The sequence below is a fragment of the Bubalus bubalis genome, chromosome 1 (genome assembly GCF_019923935.1).
Source record: "Bubalus bubalis isolate 160015118507 breed Murrah chromosome 1, NDDB_SH_1, whole genome shotgun sequence".
NCBI lineage: Eukaryota > Metazoa > Chordata > Mammalia > Artiodactyla > Bovidae > Bubalus > Bubalus bubalis.
Window position 1 is genome coordinate 112,523,533 of NC_059157.1, and position 19,881 is coordinate 112,543,413.

Below are 19,881 nucleotides of genomic sequence, written 5' to 3' on the forward strand. Positions count from 1 at the left end.
GTTTTTTTTAACACCCAACTCAAATCAATAGTTACAAGTTTCTGAAAGCCATCTTCTTTCAGGAGTGCTTCGAAAGCATTAGGACAATCACAAGTTGCATTTCTCTCTCAGCACATGAAGGCAGAGAGACTTTTCTGTTCAGACTGTTCATTTGAGCTGCGTGTTTTTCCTTTTCACACTGTTAAGCTTATGTACCTAATTCTTGTTCTGGCATCTGTTTTTAACAACTGGAATGACGAGTCTAAATGTAAATTTCCATTTTCTTACACGTCTGACTTCCATCCTCAACAGTCTGCTGAAACTGCCTCTGCTCAGATCATGGAAGACCTCCTTGTTACTGAGGAGCTTACGTTTCAGTTAAACCCTCTTTCTGTTTGATTTAAGACTATTGGCCCCTCACTTTCCACTTTTTTAAACCCTTTTCTTTTTAGTTACTATGACACCAGCCTTTCTTGCTTTTCATTTTTTTTCTACCTCTGTAATTGCTCCTTCTCAATCGTCTTTCTAGACTCCTCTTCCTCTGACTGTTTAAAAGTGATGGTTCTCCAGAGTTTCTTCCTCAACCCCATCATATATGTCTCATCTCAGACCTCTTACCTTAGCCTGTGACCTGTAGTCAAGCACTTACTGGACATTTTTTACAGAATTATGAATGGCACTCCCCACATCTAGTCATTCACGTAGCCATACCTATTGTACCACCTCAACAGCCCTCCAAACCATCCCTTTTCTGTACCCACTGTTGTTGCCAGTGCCAGCAAACCCTTGTCCTAGACTCCATGCCTGAGGGGATTCTACTCTGGATTTCCTTCAGCTTTGCCATTCCCTATGTGGTGAGGAGTCTGTAGGGCCAAAGAGGTATGTCTGCCCTGCCCCTCACCACTTTCTAGCTACACAAGACCCCAGCAATCCCTGCACTGCCTCTTTCCCAGGTCTGTTCTTCCAAGGATGAACTGCATCCCTGGGTGTGCTCCCTGGGCCCACAGGGTAGCTAAGGGGCAGCTGTTTGGAAGAGGATAGACGGAGCTTGGATGGGATTGGACCTTCAGGTCCATGTGCGAATATTATGAAGCCCCTGTGTTGTAGACCAGAGTCAGAGGTCAGAGGACAAGGAAGGCGGAACACTTGCCTTACTCTCGTCACAGGCCTGACAAACTTACTAGTTATTGCCTTATTTTTCTTTATATTCCTGATATAGTGCTGGTAAGTGACTCTTCAGCTACTCTACTTAAAGAGTTTTAGCTTTTTAATTTTAAATTCCCATGCACCTATTGCTATCACAGTCCCTACCCAATAACACAATGAATACTCAGTACATGTTGGTTGAATGAATTAAACAACACACAGTTTGTATTGAAGAATTCATAATTATTTCCTCTTCTTAATTGTCATTTTTAAAGAATTTATGGTAATGTTTTATATGATTTTATTATGTCTTAGGGTTAGCACTTTTTCAGGAAAAAACATACCTCTAATTTTGCATTACTATTAAATGGAAAAACTAGACTTTATATATGTGTGTGTGTATGTGTATATATGTAACTTAATTTTATTTCTAAATATATTTTTACAAACAAATTAATTTCTTAAAATAGGGTAAGTTAATGGTAGGTGACAGAAACCTATGTCAGACAAACATGAAAATCTTTACATTACAGATTGGTGTTGTGCCGTGGTCACCAGATGGCAGTGCTTAGAACCAATTAGTAAGTGACAAGTCCTGAGGGGTTGTAGGATACAAATTCAGGAAGGAAGAGAACTAAGTTCTGGAAGATTTAAATATGCTGGGAAGACCAGGGACTGGATTTCCCTGCCAGATTTCCCACGAATTCAGAGGGTAACCCCCAATCCTGTAGGTTCCAGTTCTCCTACTGAACTCATTTATGAGGAGTGCATTTATGTATGATGACTTTTAATGCAAACAAAAACAAAAACACACAAAAAAAGCACACAATTATTTAAATTAGAATAATTTTTAAACACCAAATCAGCATGTTTTTCACTGTAATTTTTCACTTTGATAATCCATGTTGTAGATGCACAAAGACCCCAGCAATCCCAAGTTTGGTGACCTTTTAGACTTATACGCCATCTGAATTGTCCTTAGTACCATATGACTTTAGCAAGTATACTTGTGTTGGAAATATCCAGATCTGTGCATTGAGTAAACTGGACTAGGATGGTCTTCATATTATCTCAAGCTCACATGTTCTATGACACGTACATTTGCTGCTTGGAAAATAATCTTTTCATGATTCCACTGAGAGGTAGCAAAAGCTGAGCCATGGCAATTATTTGAGTTTTACACCTTAATTTTCAGGATGCATTCTGTTTTATCAAGTTGTTTTTAAAAAATATTTCTTCATTTGTTTGGCTGCACTGGGTCTTAGTTCTGGCACACAGCATCTTGAGTTGCGGCCTGTGAACTCCTGGCTGTGGCCTGTGGGATCTAGTTCCCCGACCAGGGACTGAGCCTGGTTCCCCTGAGTTGGGGTCACCAGGCAAGTGGGTTTTTTTTTTTCGATATCTTTCCATGTTCTCCTTCCACTCTTAACATGTTTAGGCATAATAAGACTTGCTCATTCCAGTGCTTCTCCTAGATGGAATGAGTCTTTCAGGAACACCTCATTAAAGGTGTTAAATATCACGGTAGCTGCCATTATGAGCCATCATGCATTGTTTGACTGTTGTACCATCACGAGTCATGATTAAGGGAGTCATGATTAAAACCACTTAATGACAGTGTTTCAAGAATATTTCTATGATGAAATTGCTGTGTGACAGCTGAGGATCCTCTGGCATTTGGAGGAGGTATGGTTTATAAACAGTTTAATTGTGTTTGTCATTTAGAAAATAGTTCCCCTTACATGAACATATTTTTAAATGTCTTTGGTTCCCTAAATTTAGTAATATTAATGATTCTGGAAGCTATTTTGCCTTCAAATAACTTATCCAACATGTACAAAGGTTTGAGCAGACGTAATTCACATACTCTACTTCCCACTCACTTATGCTTCTACATTAAGAGCCCTACCTCTACCCACATGCCTGTTTATTTTCCCTTCTACATTCAAAAAACTTTTATCAAGGTGGTACTTGTTAAAAGGAAGATCTGACACCTACATGGTGGTTAAAAAGCAAAAGGAACAGAAAGAAAAAGTAGTATCATATATATGACATGTATACTGTTCCTTTCATTTCCTTTACCTCCAAAACAGAAGAGGTTGACTCACTTCCCTTTTTTTGGTCTGTGCTTTTTGAACTTCTGACTTCTTTTCTCCTTCAAGGCTACTTTTGAATGTGAATGTTTGTGTTGGGGGTGGAGAAATAAATGTGGGAAAAGGGTTTTCAGGTTCCGTGTTCATCAGGGATCAGGACAGAGCACTGAACAGAATACGGTAATGAGGAAGGGTGAGCGCAAGAACAAAGGAAATGGAAGCAAGGAACTTCTCTTCACTAAGCCTTGCAATTAAAGTCTGAGACTGGGAAGGACCTAGGGATCTGTAATTATAGTACCTTCTCCTAACAAATACTCACAGCATGCCGACTGAAATTAAACTCATCTCTTCATTTTATGGGAGAAGGAATGGAATCCCACAAAGACATATTACCCAGGAGCATTAAAGTAGTCAGGTGCAGACCAAATCCTCTGATTCCTTGACCAGTTCCTCTTCCATTAGAAGATTCTTTAATGTTTATTTTTCCTTTTTTTGTATTTCCATTATCCTGCAGAGAGTAGGTGTGAAATGTTGAGCTCATTTGTTTTATTTGTAGGGCTGGAGGCACTTACTAGGTTTCTATAAGTGGCAGTCTCAGAGGATATGGAATTGGGAGTCAGACCTGGGTCTGAATCTTAGCTTTGCCTGTTAGCACTTGGGCAAGTTTTTTATGTTTCCAAGCCAAAGCTTTCACATTTCAGTAAATGGAGATGATAATATCTTGCACATTATGTTGTGATAATAAATAAAACAAGGTTATTGAAAGTATTTACTTTGGCACATGGCACAAATCACAGGCTTCAGTAAATATTTGTGAAATGAATAAGGGGTGACCATTGGTGTATTATGGTTATATGCAGTTATTGGTGTATATGTGGCTTTCCAGGTGCCGCTAGTGGTAAAGAACCTGCTTGCCAATGCAGAAGACATAAAAGATACAGGTTCCATTTCTGGGTCAGAAAGATCCCCTGGAGGAGGAAATGGCAACCCACTCCAGTATTCTTGCCTGGAGAATCAGATTGGTGTATTTGATTTCCCTCACAGAGAGTCACCATATTTTACCTTTCCGGTGTCTCTTGTTCTTTATAGATATGTATTCTTATTGCTGTAGTGAACACTGTTGGCTAACTTCTTTTTGTCTAGAAGATGCCTATTTTAGCTGCCTCACAGCCTTTTAATTTGTTTGATTCCAGACTAATCCATGGAGGACAGCTGTTAAATGGATTGGCAGGTCCAACTGTAATGAACGCAGCTCCATTCCTGTCCACAACATGGTTCTCTGCAGACGAGCGGGCCACTGCCACAGCTATCGCGTCGATGCTCAGCTACCTCGGGGGAGCTTGTGCATTTTTAGTTGGACCGCTTGTCGTCCCAGCTCCCAATGGGACAGCGCCTCTTCTTGCTTCAGAGAATAGCAGGACCCACATTAAAGATCTCATAGAGACTGTATTATACGCAGGTATTTTAAAGCTTATTTTCTTCCTGTTATATTTTGTCTTTTATCTCTGGCATTTTCACTCTACTTTTTGTATACCAGATCACTTCTTATAAAATAGAGGACTGCTGCTGCTGCTGCTAAGTCGCTTCAGTCGTGTCCGACTCTGTGCGACCCCATAGACGGCAGCCCACCAGGTTCCCCCATCCCTGGGATTCTCCAGGCAAGAACACTGGAGTGGGTTGCCATTTCCTTCTCCAATACATAAAACTGAAAAGTGAAAGTGAAGTCGCTCAGTCGTGTCTGACTCTTAGTGACCCCATGGACTACAGCCCACCACGCTCCTCCATCCATGGGATTTTTCAGGCAAGAGTACTGGAGTGGGGTGCCATTTCCAACTAATCCATACATATTCATATGTGTGCTTCCCTTTCATATAATATGGAGATGCCTATTTAAAACTTACCCTTTCTAGGAAGTGTAGTAAGTTTAAAATGTATTATTGCTACATGAAAGGTTATTTTTTAACTTTACTCTTCCCATCCGTTTACAGTTAAGAACTGTATAACGCCTTGTCTAGTGTCTTTTCTAGATATCGTGTAAAAAACTGAACATAACAATCCGTGATACATATTTGTTAAGCTTCTATCAGTAGGTGTTAAGTCCATTTTCTCCCTGTAGTTTCCTGTTATTGGCCATGTTCTCTAACTTCATAAATGTAGATCACCCATGATTTTCCTTTTCATTTCCTACTCTCTATATGTTTAGTCTATTAATAAGGGATGTTGACCTTTTCAAAACATTTTCTAGGTCCTTTCTCTTTATTTTAGACTCAAGCCCTAGTCCACTCTTAAATCTTAAGTATATTGCCTCTCCCCGTAGGCCTGTTCATTATTTCTTTCTGTATTCAGAACACTTTTTGTAAGTGTTTCACTATGTACCAAACACCATGGTAAGCACTGGGAATTGACAAGATAACTGATGAGATCATTACAATACAAATAAGGATACAGAGCTTGGGAAGCCTAACTGACCTGGCTTTGGAGAGAAGTTGAGGAGTCAGGGAAGACTTCACTAGGAATGTGATAATTAAACCTAAGAACTTCACAGGTGTTCACTGAATGTTCACGTGGGTTAAGGTGTCCCTCATAGAATGGCAGAGAAGGTATACGAGAGCTCAGTATGTCCAGGGAACTGCATGTAATTTTGTATGGCGAGAGTAGTGTGAATATGTGTTTGGGTGTAGGTAGCAAGTGACAGAAAATGAGACTGAAAAGGTAAAGGACCAGATTATGATGAACTTCGTATTAGTTCATGTATTTACTCATTAATTTAACAAGTATATTTTGAGCTCCTATCTATCTTTAAGTGTTCTAGGCACTGAGGTAAACATAGTTCCTGCCCAGACAGAACTTAGTGTCGCAAAGCATATAGACAAACAAGCAGTTGTAAAACAAGGTGCTAAGGGCTAAAATGAAAGACCTACAATTGCTTTGATTGCTCAGAGGAGAAGCACCTAACCAGATTATGGAGGTCGAATAGAACTTCCTGAAGGCACATAATCTAATTTGGAACCTACGGAATGAGAGAGCTTAGCCAAATGGGGAGAAGGAAGAACAGATTAGAGAGAGAGAACCATGGAGGAGAAACCTCCAGTAAGAGGGGAGAGTCTGCTACAATCAAACAGCTGAAGAGTGGTAAAAGATGCAGCTAGAGAGGTAAGTCAGGCCACACAAGCCTCCTAAGCAGAGGCAAAGTGTTTAAAGTTTACCAGGTTGTAGGCAGAGACCACATTCCAGGGACTTCTACACTAGAGAGCTATATGATGGAACTTATATCTCAGAAATATGATGTGGAGGGGATAAAAGTGAAATTAGAGGTGGTGGTGGTAAATAAAGCTCCCTGTAGACGACTCACTCCTTTTAAAGAAAGAAGCTGAAATGTAAGAATAATAAAACCAAAAGTAGGTAAAACAAATTTTGAACTTTATTTTGGTTATATCATTTCTTTTTATTGATAGCTTAGGCAGTTGTTGTGTCTTTTAAATGACTGGATTTTAGGCACTACTGGGCATGTATTAATGCTCTACATCCTCTGGCTAATGATTCCCAGGCTGTCAAGCAGAAATCCCTATTCAAAGCTTCCAGCTATTGCTTCAGTGCTTTCATATTTTCCCATTTGTTTTCCTGAGGTAATGTCCCATGACCCTTCTTTCCATTAAAAAATAGTTTGCTTAGAATCATGACCTTAAAAGATTAATGATTCTTAAACTAAAATTATTGCAAACAAAGACATTATAAGTAAGCTGTAGACCAATACACATAGGCACATAAGTCCTGAACAAACTACTAGCAAACCAAATCCAGTAACATAATAAGGATTATACACCACCACCAAATGGATTTTATTCCTGGAATACAAGTTGGTTTAACATTCAAAATCCAATTAATATAATATGTTAATAGAATAAAGGAGGAAAACTATGTGATCATCTTAATAGATGGGGGGAAAAAAAAGCATTTGACAAATCTAGCACCCTTTCAAGATAAAAACATCCCCAAATTAGAAATAGACAGGAACTCCCTCAACCTAGTAATATTAGGGCATCTATGAAAAACACATAGATAAGATCATATTTAATGGTCAAAGACTAAATGCATCCCCCCCGCCCCGAGAACAGGATCAGCGAGTAAGAAAAAGAAGTAAAAGTCGTCTAGATCAGAAAGGAGGAAGTAAAACTATCTCTGTTGAAAATGGCATGATCTTGAATATATAAAAATCCTTTGTAAATTACTAAAAAAGACTAATAGATCTAAAACACAAATTCAGCAAAAACGAACAAGCTCATCCTAAAAAAAAATAGTTTTAGGATGCACGATTAATATATAAAAATCAACTGTATTTCTATACACTTGTAATGAGCAGTCCAAATATGTAATTAGGAAAACAGTGCATTTGCAATAGCCTCAAAAAGAATAAAATATTCAGGAATAAATTTAAGAAAATAAGCGTAAAACTAGCACTCTGAAGACTATAAGGCACTGTTGGAAACAATTAAAGAAGACCTAAAGAAATGGAAAGACGTCCTGTTCATGTGTTGGAAGTTTTAATATTGAAGATGGTAATACTACCGACATGTATCTACAAATTAAATGCAATCTCAATTAATATTTAGCTGCCTTTGTTACAGAAACTGACAAACATCCTAAAATTTGTATGGAAATGCAAGGGACTCAGAATAGCCAAAACAGCCTTGAAAAGGATAACATTGGAGAACTTACAATTCCCAGTTTCAAAACTTACTACAAAGCTTCACTGATTAAGACAGCATGATACTGGTATAATGACACACATATAAATCAACAGAACAGAAGTGAGATTCCAAAAAATAAACCATTACATTTATAGTGAAATGACTTTTCAACTTTTTGTTATAGTCAATTGACTTTTGATAACAGTGCCAAGCCAATTCAAAGGGAAAAGAAAAGTGATATTGGAATAACTGGATCAATTCAGTTCAGTTCAGTCGCTCTGTCGTGTCCGACTCTTTGCAACCCCATGAATTGCAGCACACCAGGCCTCCCTGTCCATCACCAACTCCCGGAGTTTACCCAAACTCATGTCCATCGAGTTGGTGATGACATCCAGCCATCTCATCCTCTGTCGTCCCCTTCTCCTCCTGCCCCAATCCCTCCCAGCATCAGGGTCTTTTCCAATGAGTCGACTCTTCGCATGAGGTGGCCAAAGTATTGGAGTTTCAGCTTCAGCATCAGTCCTTCCAATGAACACCCAGGACTGATCTCCTTTAGAATGGACTGGTTGGATCTCCTTGCAGTCCAAGGGACTCTCAAGAGTCTTCTCCAACACCACAATTCAAAAGCATCAATTCTTCGGCACTCAGCTTTCTTCACAGTCCAACTCTCCCATTGATACATGACCACTGGAAAAACCATAGCCTTGACTAGACGGACCTTTGTTGGCAAAGTAATGTCTCTACTTTTCAATATGCTGTCTAGGTTGGTCATAACTTTTCTTCCAAGGAGTAAGCGTCTTTTAATTTCATGGTTGCAATCACCATCTGCAGTGATTTTGGAGCCCAGAAAAATAAAATCTGACACTGTTTCCCCATCTATTTCCCATGAAGTGATGGGACCAGATGCCATGATCTTAGTTTTCTGAATGTTGAGCTTTAAGCCAACTTTTTCACTCTTCTCTTTCATTTTCATCAAGAGGCTTTTTAGTTCCTCTTCACTTTCTGCCATAAGGGTGGTGTCATCTGCATATCTGAGGTTATTGATATTTCTCCCGGCAATCTTGATTCCAGCTTGTGCTTCTTCCAGCCCAGCATTTCTCATGATGTACTCTGCATAGAAGTTAAATAAGCAGGGTGACAATATACAGCCTTGACGTACTCCTTTTCCTATTTGGAACCAGTCTGTTGTTCCATGTCCAGTTCTAACTGTCGCTTCCTGACCTGCATATAGGTTTCTCAAGAGGCAGGTCAGGTGGTCTGGTATTCCCATCTCTTTCAGAATTTTCCACAGTTTATTGTGATCCACACAGTCAAAGGCTCTGGCATAGTCAATAAAGCAGAAATAGATGTTTTTCTGGAACTCTCTTGCTTTTTCCATGATCCAGCAGATGTTGGCAATTTGATCTCTGGTTCCTCTGCCTTTTCTAAAACAAGCTTGAACATCTGGAAGTTCATGGTTCACATATTGCTGAAGCCTGGCTTGGAGAATCTTGTACCTTACAAATAACTGTGAAAAGAAGAGAAGCGAAAAGCAAAGAAGAAAAGGAAAGATATAAGCATCTAAATTCAGAGTTCCAAAGAATAGCAAGGAGAGATAAGAAAGTCTTCTTCAGCAATCAATGCAAAGAAATAGAGGAAAACAACAGAATGGGAAAGACTAGAGATCTCTTCAAGAAAATTAGAGATACCAAGGGAACATTTCATGAAGAGATGGGCTTGATAAAGGACAGAAATGGTATGGACCTAACAGAAGCAGAAGATATTAAGAAGAGGTGGCGAGAATACACAGAAGAACTATACAAAAAAGGTCTTCATGACCCAGATAACCACGATGGTATGATCACTCACCTAGTGCCAGACATCCTGGAATGTGAAGTCAAGTGGGCCTTAGAAGGCATCACTAGGAACAAAGCTAGTGGAGGTGATGGAATTCCAGTTGAGCTATTTCAAATCCTGAAAGGTGATGCTGTAAAAATGCTACACTCAATATGCCAGCAAGTTTGGAAAGCTCAGCAGTGGCCACAGGACTGGAAAAGGTCAGTTTTCATTCCAATCCCAAAAAAAGGCAATGCCAAAGAATGCTCAAACTACCGCAGACCATTCAGGTATGACCTAAATCAAATCCCTTACGATTATACAGTGGAAGTGAGAAATAGATTCAAGGGATTAGATATGATAGACAGAGTGCTTGAAGAACTATGGACGGAGGTTCGTGACATTGTACAGGAGGCAGGGATCAAGACCATTTCCAAGAAAAAGAAATGCAAAAAAGGCAAAATGGTTGTCTTTGGAGGCCTTACAAATAGCTGTGAAAAGAAGAAATGAAATGCAAAGGAGAAAAAGAAAGATATACCCATTTGAATGCAGAGTTCTAAAGAATAGCAAGAAGAGATAAGAAAGCCTTCCTCAGTGATCAATGCAAAGAAATAGAGGAAAACAACAGAATGGGAAAGACTAGTGATCTCTTCAAGAAAATCAGAGATACCAAGGGAGTATTTCATGCAAAGATGGGCACAATAAAGGACAGAAATGGTATGGACCTAACAGAAGCAGAAGATATTAAGAAGAGGTGGCGAGAATACACAGAAGAACTATACAATAACGGTCTTCATGACCCAGATAACCACGATGGTATGATCACTCACCTAAAGCTAGACATCCTGGAATGTGAAGTCAAGTGAGCCTTAGAAAGCATCACTACAATTAAAGCTAGTGGAAGTGGTGGAATTCCAGTTGAGCTATTTCAAATCCTAAAAGATGATGTTGTGAAAGTGCTGCACTCAATATGCCAGTAAATTTGGAAAACTCGGCAGTGGCCACAGGACTGGAAACAATCAGTTTTCATTCCAATCCCAAAGAAAAGCAATGTCAAAGAACGTTCAAACTATCGCACAGTTGCACTCATCTCACACACTAGCAAAGTAATGCTCAAAATTCTCCAAGCCAGGCATCAATAGTACATGAACTGTGAACTTCCAGATGTTCAAGCTGGATTTAGAAAAAGCAGAGGAACCAGAGATTAAATCGGCAACATCCACTGGGTCATAAAAAAAATAAGAGAGTTCCAGAAAAACATATATTTCTGCTTTGTTGACTACACCAAAGCCTTTGACTGTGTGGATCCCAACAAACTGAAAAATTCTGAAAGAGATGGGAATACCAGACCACCATACCTGCCTCTTGAGAAATCTGTATGCAGGTCAGGAAGCAACAATTAGAACTGGACATGGAACAGCAGACTGGTTCCAAATCAGGAAAGGAGTATGTCAAGGCTATTTATTGTCACCCTGCTTATTTAATTTATATGGAGAGTACATCATGTGAAATGGTGGGCCGGATGATGCAGAAGCTGGAATCAAGATTTCTGGAAGAAATATCAATAACCTCAGATAATGCAGATGACACCACCCTTATGGCAGAAAGTAAAGAAGAACTAAAGAGCTTCTTGATTAAAGTGAAAGAGGAGAGTGAAAAAATTGACTTAAAACTCAACATTCCGAAAACTAAGATCATGGCATCTGGTCCCATCCCTTCATGGTAAACAGTTGGGGAAACAATGGAAACAGTGAGAGACTATTTTGGGGGACTCCAAAATCACTGCAGATGGGCTCTGCAGCCATGAAATTAAAAGACGCTTGCTCCTTGTAAGAAAAGCTATGACCAACCTAGACAGCATATTAAAAAACAGAGATATTACTTTACCAACAAAGGTCCATCTAGTCAAAGGTATGGTTTTTCCAATAGTCATGTATGTATGTGAGAGTTGGACTATAAAGAAAGCTGAGCACTGAAGAATTGATGCTTTTGAACTGTGGTGCTGGAGAAGACTCTTGAGAGTCCCTTGGATTGCAAAGAGATCCAACCAGTCCATCCTAAAGGAAATCAGTCCTGCATATTCATTGGAAGGACTGATGTTGAGGCTGACACTCCAATACTTTGGCCACCTAATATGAAGAGCTGACTCATTGGAAAAGACCCTGATGCTGGGAATGATTGAAGGCGGGAGGAGAAGGGGACAACAGAGGATAAGATCGTTGGATGGCACCACCGGCTCAATGGATATGAGTTTGAGCAAGCTCTTGGAGTTGCTGATGGATAGGGAAGCCTAGCGTGCTGCAGTTTTTGGGGTCGCAAAGAGTCAGACACAACTGGGTGACTGAACTGACTGACAGAGTTTCTTTGGAGGATGATGGAAAAGTTTTAAACCTGTGGTGATGATTGTAAAACTTATTGATTTATGCACTTTAAATGTGTGAATTCTATATCTTATGAATTATATCTCAGTGAAGCTGTTTACAAAAATGCCAGTAGAATGATGGACAAAGAATACAAATAAGGCAATCACAGAAGAAATACAAATGGCCACTAAGCATATGGAAGATGCTTATTCATTTTTACTCATAATTAAAAGTACTGTAAAGTAAAACAATGCATTAAATTTGTTTCTAAGATTGATAAAAAATGACAACATTGTTTGTGGTTAGTGTCTTATAGAAATATTGTACCTTTTTGCTAAGGATATAGCCCTAGACTTAGAATTATCCTACTGAAAGAACATCTAGAAATCACTTAGTCTGTGCCCTTTATTGACCCAGAAAGAGTAAGGAATTCATTCAGTTTATAAGTTAATTAATGGGATATACTGGTCTATACTCCAAGGTTTCCTGACTTTTCTATTAGAGTCATGCTTTTCTACTAAATTGAGCACAGTTAAAAGCTGGGACTTCCATGTGCCAGAATTCTGGAGGGAAAGATCAGGACTCCTAGGAACTTTTCCTTCTATAATGGTGCCCAAACTAAGATTGATCAGATGTTCATTTTACTTTTCATTGTTTCATGAGCATGTGTGTGCTAAGTCATGTCTGACTCTTTGCGACCCTGTGAACTGTAGCCTACCAGGCTCCATTGTCTATGGGATTCTCCAGGCAAGAATACTGAAGTGGGTTGCCATGCCCTTCTCTGGGGGATCTTCCCAACCCAGAGATCAAACTTGTATCTCTTGTGGCTCCTGCATTGCAAGCAGACTCTTTACCATTGAGCCACCAGGGAAGCCCTTTGATTGTTTAATAGCCTACATTAGCTGGTCTTCTGTTTGTTAAATTTTGCTCTCTGTCTCTTGGTTTCTTTTTTTTTGGGGATGCTTCCCTGTCATGTTCAGATTTTCCATAAAGCCTATATATTAAGTCTGTTCTACACAAAGCATTAGAATATCCTATCATTGATCAAACAAACCTTTTCCTGTCCTAGTCTTACCAATTTTCTAGCCTAGTCTTTATTTTTGAGGGCCATGCTTATCAAACAGTCATCCTAGGCCTGTTTAAAGATCTCTGTTATAGATAATACTGTTGGCTTTTAATGGGTTTTCTCCTTAGAGGAACATTTGTTTACTGCTTCAATCCTCTTTTTATGTAGTGTACCATACCATAAGTCTGCCATACTTATTTCCTTGTATGACTTCTTACCTGCTGGAAGTTATATCTTTGCACGTCAGTCTTTCTCACAAGACTGAGCTGTTTTGTCTAGGCAAGTACTATATTTTGCTTACCTGTATATAACTATTTGCTTATCTATATTTATCTGTATATACATTTATAGATATATCTGTATATATCTATATATGTATATTCTCACCCAGCTTATTTAACTTGTATGCAGAGGACATCATGCAAAATGCTGGGCTGGAGGAAGCTCAAGCTGGAATCAAGATTGTTGGGAGAGAGATTAATAACCTCAGATATGCAGATGACATCACCCTTATGGCAGAAAACAAAGAGGAACTAAAGAGTCTCTTGATAAAGGTGAAAGAGGAGAGTCAAAAACGGGCTTAAAACTCAACATTCAGAAAACAAAGATCATGACATCTGATCCTATCACTTCATGGCAAATAGATGGGGAAACAATGGAAACAGTGACAGACTTTATTTTCTTGGGCTCCAAAAATCACTGCAGATGGTGACTGCAGCCATGAAATTAAAAGACACTTGCTCCTTTGAAGAAGAGCTATGATTAAGCTAGACAGTGTATTAAAAAGCAGAGATATTACTTTGTCGACAAAGGTCCACATAGTCAAAGCTATGGTTTTTCCAGTAGTCATGTACAGATGTGAGAGTTGGACCATAAAGAAGACTGAGCGCTGAAGAATTGATACTTTCGAACTGCGCTGTTGGAAAAGACTCTTGAGAGTCCCTTGGACTGCAAGGATATCAAACCAGTCAGTCTTAAAAGAAAGCAACCCTGAATATTCATTGGAAAGACTGATGCTGAAGCGGAAACTCCAATACTTTGGCCATCTGATAGGAAGAGTCCACCCATTAGAAAAGACCCTGATGCTGGGAAAGATTGAAGGCAGGAGGAGAAGGGGACAATAGAGGATGAGACGGTTGAATGGCATCACAGACTCAATGGACATGAGTCTGAGCAAATTCCAGGAGATGGTGAAGGACAGGGAAGCCTCGCATACTGCAGTCCATGAGATTACAAAGAATTGGACACGACTGAGTGACTGAGCAACAACAATATATCTAAAGCTGCATTGATGCTCAGTAAATATTTATTAAAGAAATACTTGAAATGTTGAACTTTTTGTGTTGTCTGATTAACATTTTACTTTTTTTGTTTCATTTTTCAGAATTTGGAGGTGTCTGCTTACTATTTTCTGCAACTCTAGCTTATTTCCCACCTCGGCCACCTCTTCCTCCCAGTGTTGCGGCAGCTAGCCAGCGGCTGAGTTATCGACGGAGCTTTTGTAGGTTATTAAGGTAAATATTTTTTTTTTTTGGTGGGGGGTGGGGGGCCAAGAATACTGGAGTGGTTTGCCATTCCCTTCTCCAGCAGATCTTTCCAACTCAGGGATTGAACCCAGGTCTCCCACATTGTAGGCAGACACTTTACCATCTGAGCAACCTTCGTTTCCAAGGCAAACCATTCAATATCACAGTAATCCAAGCCTATGCCCCAACCAGTAACACTGAAGAAGCTGAAGTTGAACGATTCTATGAAGACCTACAAGACCTTTTAGAACTAACACCCAAAAAAGATGTCCTTTTCATTATAGGGGACTGGAATGCAAAAGTAGGAAGTCAAGGAACACCTGGGGTAACAGGCAAATTTGGCCTTGGAGTACGGAATGAAGCAGGGCAAAGGCTAATAGAGTTTTGCCAAGAGAACGCACTGGTCATAACAAACACCCTCTTCCAACAACACAAGAGAACCCTCTACAAATGGACATCACCAGATGGTCAACACCGAAATCAGATTGATTATATTCTTTACAGCCAAAGATGGAGAAGCTCTATACAGCCAGCAAAAACAAGACCAGGAGCTGACTGTGGCTCAGATCATGAACTCCTTATTGCCAAATTCAGACTGAAATTGAAGAAAGTAGGGAAAACCACTAGACCATTCAGGTATGACCTAAATCAAATCCCTTATGATTATACAGTAGAAGTGAGAAATAGATTTAAGGGCCTAGATCTGATAGATAGAGTGCCTGATGAACTATGGACTGAGGTTCATGACATTGTACAGGAGACAGGGATCAAGACCATCCTCATGGAAAAGAAATGGAAAAAGGCAAAATGGTTGTCTGAGGAGGCCTTACAAATAGCTGTGAAAAGAAGAGAAGCGAAAAGCAAAGGAGAAAAGGAAAGATATACCCATCTGAATGCAGAGTTCCAAAGAATAGCAAGGAGAGATAAGAAAGCCTTCCTCAGCGATCAATGCAAAGAATTAGAGGAAAACAACAGAATGGGAAAGACTAGAGATCTCCTCAAGAAAATTAGAGTTACCAAGGGAACATTTCATGCAAAGATGGGCTCGATAAAGGACAGAAATGGTATGGACTTAACAGAAGCAGAAGATATTAAGAAGAGGTGGCAAGAATATACAGAACTGTACAAAAAAGATCTTCACGACCCAGATAATCACGATAGTGTGATCACTCACCTAGAGCCAGACATCCTGGAATGTGAAGTCAAGTGGGCCTTAGGAAGCATCTCTATGAACAAAGCTAGTGGAGGCGATGGAATTTCAGTTGAGCTATTTCACATCCTGAAAGATGATCCTGTGAAAGTGCTGCACTCAATATGCCAGCAAATTTGGAAAACTCAGCAGTGGCCACAGGACTGGAAAAGGTCAGTTTTCATTCCAATCCCAAAGAAAGGCAATGCCAAAGAATGCTCAAACTACCGCACAATTGCACTCATCTCACACGCTAGTAAAGTAATGCTCAAAATTCTCCAAGCCAGGCTTCAGCAATATGTGAATCATGAACTTCCAGACGTTCAAGCTGGTTTTAGAAAAGACAGAGGAACCCGAGATCAAATTGCCAACATTCGCTGGATCATGGAAAAAGCAATAGAGTTCCGGAAAAACATCTCTTTCTGCTTTATTGACTATGCCAAAGCCTTTGACTGTGGATCACAATAAACTGGAAAATTCTTCAAGAGATGGGAATACCAGACCACCTGACCTGCCTTTTGAGAAACCTATATGCAGGTCAGGAAGCAACAGTTAGAACTGGACATGGAACAACAGACTGGTTCCAAATAGGAAAAGGAGTACGTCAAGGCTGTATATTGTCACCCTGCTTATTTAACTTATATGCAGAGTACATCATGAGAAACGCTGGACTGGAAGAAGCACAAGCTGGAATCAAGATTGCTGGGAGAAATATCAATAACCTCAGATATGCAGATGACACCACCCTTATGGCAGAAAGTGAAGAGGAACTAAAGAGCCTCTTGATGAAAGTGAAAGAGGAGAGTGAAACAGTTGGCTTAAAGCTCAACATTCAGAAAACGAAGATCATGGCATCTGGACCCATCACTTCATGGGAAATATATGGGGAAACAGTGGAAACAGTGTCAGATTTTATTTTTTGGAGCTCCAAAATCACTGCAGATGGTGATTGCAGCCATGAAATTAAAAGATGCTTATTCCTTGGAAGGAAAGTTATGATCAACCTAGATAGCATATTGAAAAGCAGAGACATTACTTTGCCAACAAAGGTCCATCTAGTCAAGGCTATGGTTTTTCCTGTGGTCATATATGGATGTGAGAGTTGAACTGTGAAGGAAGCTGAGCACTGAAGAATTGATGCTTTTGAACTGTGGTGTTGGAGAAGACTCTTGAGAGTCCCTTGGACTGCAAGGAGATCCAACCAGTCCATTCTAAAGGAGATCAATCCTAGGTATTCTTTGGAAGGAATGATGCTAAAGCTCAAACTCCAATACTTTGGCCACCTCATGCGAAGAGTTGACTCATTGGAAAAGACTCTGATGCTAGGAGGGATTGGGGTCAGGAGGAGAAGGGGATGACAGAGGATGAGATGGCTGGATGGCATCACCGACTCGATGGACATGAGTTTGAGTGAACTCTGGGAGTTGGTGATGGACAGGGAGGCCTGGCGTGCTGCAGTCCATGGGTTCGCAAACAGTCGATTTGCAAAGAGTCGGCAGTTAAAGTGGAATGTACTTCTGCCAAAAAGTAATGGAAAATTTCTCTTCACTGTGTTTTTAAATTGAATTTAAATTAATTAAAATTAAATAAAATTAAATATTAGTTCCTTAGTTGCACTAATCACATTTCATATGCTCAATAGCCACATTGCACAAGTGCCTACCATGTTAGGTAGCGTAGCTATGTAACACTGTTTCTCAAACTTTGATTCATAGCCAGCTAATTTAGTAGGCTGACCACCTTTTTTTGTTAAACAGAATAGAAAGGAATAAAATAGAACAGAAACTATTATTATATCACACATAATAATGATACATATTTTGGAGTGATACTTTTGTTTCAGTACATACATACTGAATCCCTGTGTACTAAGTCACTAAGTAAATATTTCTTACTCTGGAATATAGTAAAAAGTTTTGAAAACCACATCTACAGCATCTAGTAAATTGCCTTCCACATAATAGGCAAAGTAATAATATTAGTTCAGTTGACTTGTGATCAGTGGCACACATTTGTAAGTTGAGAGTTAAAATGATAGGTTTGGTTTTTTTCTAATGCTATTTAACCAAGTTTTTCTTCATGCAAAGCTAGAGGTTAGAGAGCAATAGGTAAGCTAGAGAGGTAGATTAAGGTCAGATTACGCCATCCTAATAATTTCGAACTATTCTGTGGGAAGTGAGGAGTCATGGCAGGGTTTTAAGGTAAGGAGTTATGGAAAAGACTGTTCTGAGGAGGAAAAAACAACTTAAAATGATGATCACTTTGACCACAACAAACCACTTTGTGTTTGCTTCTAATTACCCTAGAGTCAAGATCTTTATTCTGTTTAAACTAGAGAGTATAAGATCTTTCTTCTCAATTAAAGCCCCTTTACACCAGTGCCTAACGTTCCTTTTTCTCTTCCCGTGTTCATTTGTTTACTCTGCAGGAATGCCTACTTCTGCTTTGGGCTCTCCAGGGGACTTCTTTGGGCATGCCACGGTCCATTTCCCTAACCTACCTGTGTAATTCAAATCCCTGGTCCTTCAAAGAACTTCTGAAATCATTGCTTCCTAGATTAATCGGAAAAACTGCTTCTCTAGAATCTAATTCCATTGTCTAGGCAGGAAAAAAAAAATCATTGGTTACATTTCAAAGTTTCCATTGTTTACTTACTGTCCACATGATTCCCATCACTTCAGATGTATATAACCTGTGTAACCTAGTGTAAACATTTCTATCCCTTTATGTATCAGTTTAATGTTTGACGGTGGTTGTTTTTGGCTTTTAGACTTAAAGAGAGTTAAGTTGAACATGTTCTTGCTTAAGGATACATGAACACTTTTATTCATTCATTCATTCTTTTCTTTATATTTCTCACTCCCATTCCCTTTTCCCTACCTAGGCCACCTTTCAAATGCATTTTATGTGTATCTCTTTGTGCTTTTGTAACATTTGTATTGTTTTGTATGCTCCTATTTTTATCTAAACAGTGACATATTTTGTATCTCATTCTGTTTGGCTTTTTTCACTAAACACTATGTGGTTTTTATAAAATACTTTTTATTTTGGAAATAGGAAGGTAGAACAGTATAACCTCCATATCCACATAACCAAATACCAACAATTACCACTTTGTGGCCAATATTGTTTCATTTGTATACTTCCCTCTTCCTGTATCATGAAGCAAATCCCAAATGATAAATCATTTCATCCATATATATTGTAACATGTTTATGTTAAAAAGATAGGAACTCTTTTAAATGTAAATCTGTTATTATTGTTACACTGAAAACATTTTAGCAGTAGTTTGCTACTATCAAATTGGTGTTTCAATTGTCTTGTAAATGTCATAAGTGCTTTTTGTTTAAGTCAGGATCTAGATTGGATCCATGCATTGCAATTGGCTCAAAAGCCTTATAATCTCTAGGTTTCCTTCCATCTCCCTCTCTTTTCTTTGTAATTGTTGAGGAGCCAGCTCTCTGTCTCCAAGGTCTGGAACATGTTGATCATCTCTTTGTAGAGTAGTTTGCCCCTCTGCCCTCTGTATTTCCTATAAATTGTTAGCTCGAACTGCATTCTGATTCAGGTTTTGGTTTTGATTTTACAGAACTACCTCCTGCTGTCTTCTTCCATCAGAAGGCACATGATATCTGGATAACTCTGATTTTGTGGTAGTAGTGCTCTGTTCTCAAGATATGTCTCTGTGCTATGTGTATACCTAGTTCTCTGTACTCTGTGGTATGAAACCATCACATTTTTTATACCCATTCCCACTGTGTACTCTGCCTCCAACTCACTGTCACCACAGATACCACTGCAGTGACATCCTAATATGCATCACTGTAGACCTAAGACTTCTTTGGAAAACAGACTTCACACAGCATTGCTGGATCATCAGCTATTTTAAGCAGAATTTGCCAAGTATTGTCAAATTGCTCTAAAAAAAACGCCTACACTTGTCTATACTTTCATCAGCAATGCCCATTTTCCTATATGCTTGCCAAACTTGGCATTATCCATCTTCCTAATTTTTA

General features: G+C 39.2%; 1 protein-coding gene across 1 annotated transcript in view; it reads left to right on the plus strand.

The window, feature by feature from the left end:
• SLC49A4 (solute carrier family 49 member 4) overlaps positions 1–19,881 on the plus strand; it is an 86,996-nt gene that overhangs the window by 25,727 nt on the left and 41,388 nt on the right. Inside the window, exons 3-4 of the mRNA XM_006044215.4 lie at positions 4,412–4,677; positions 14,535–14,664. Coding sequence (XP_006044277.1) covers positions 4,412–4,677; positions 14,535–14,664 — 396 coding nt within the window. The remainder of the gene's footprint in view (positions 1–4,411; positions 4,678–14,534; positions 14,665–19,881) is intronic.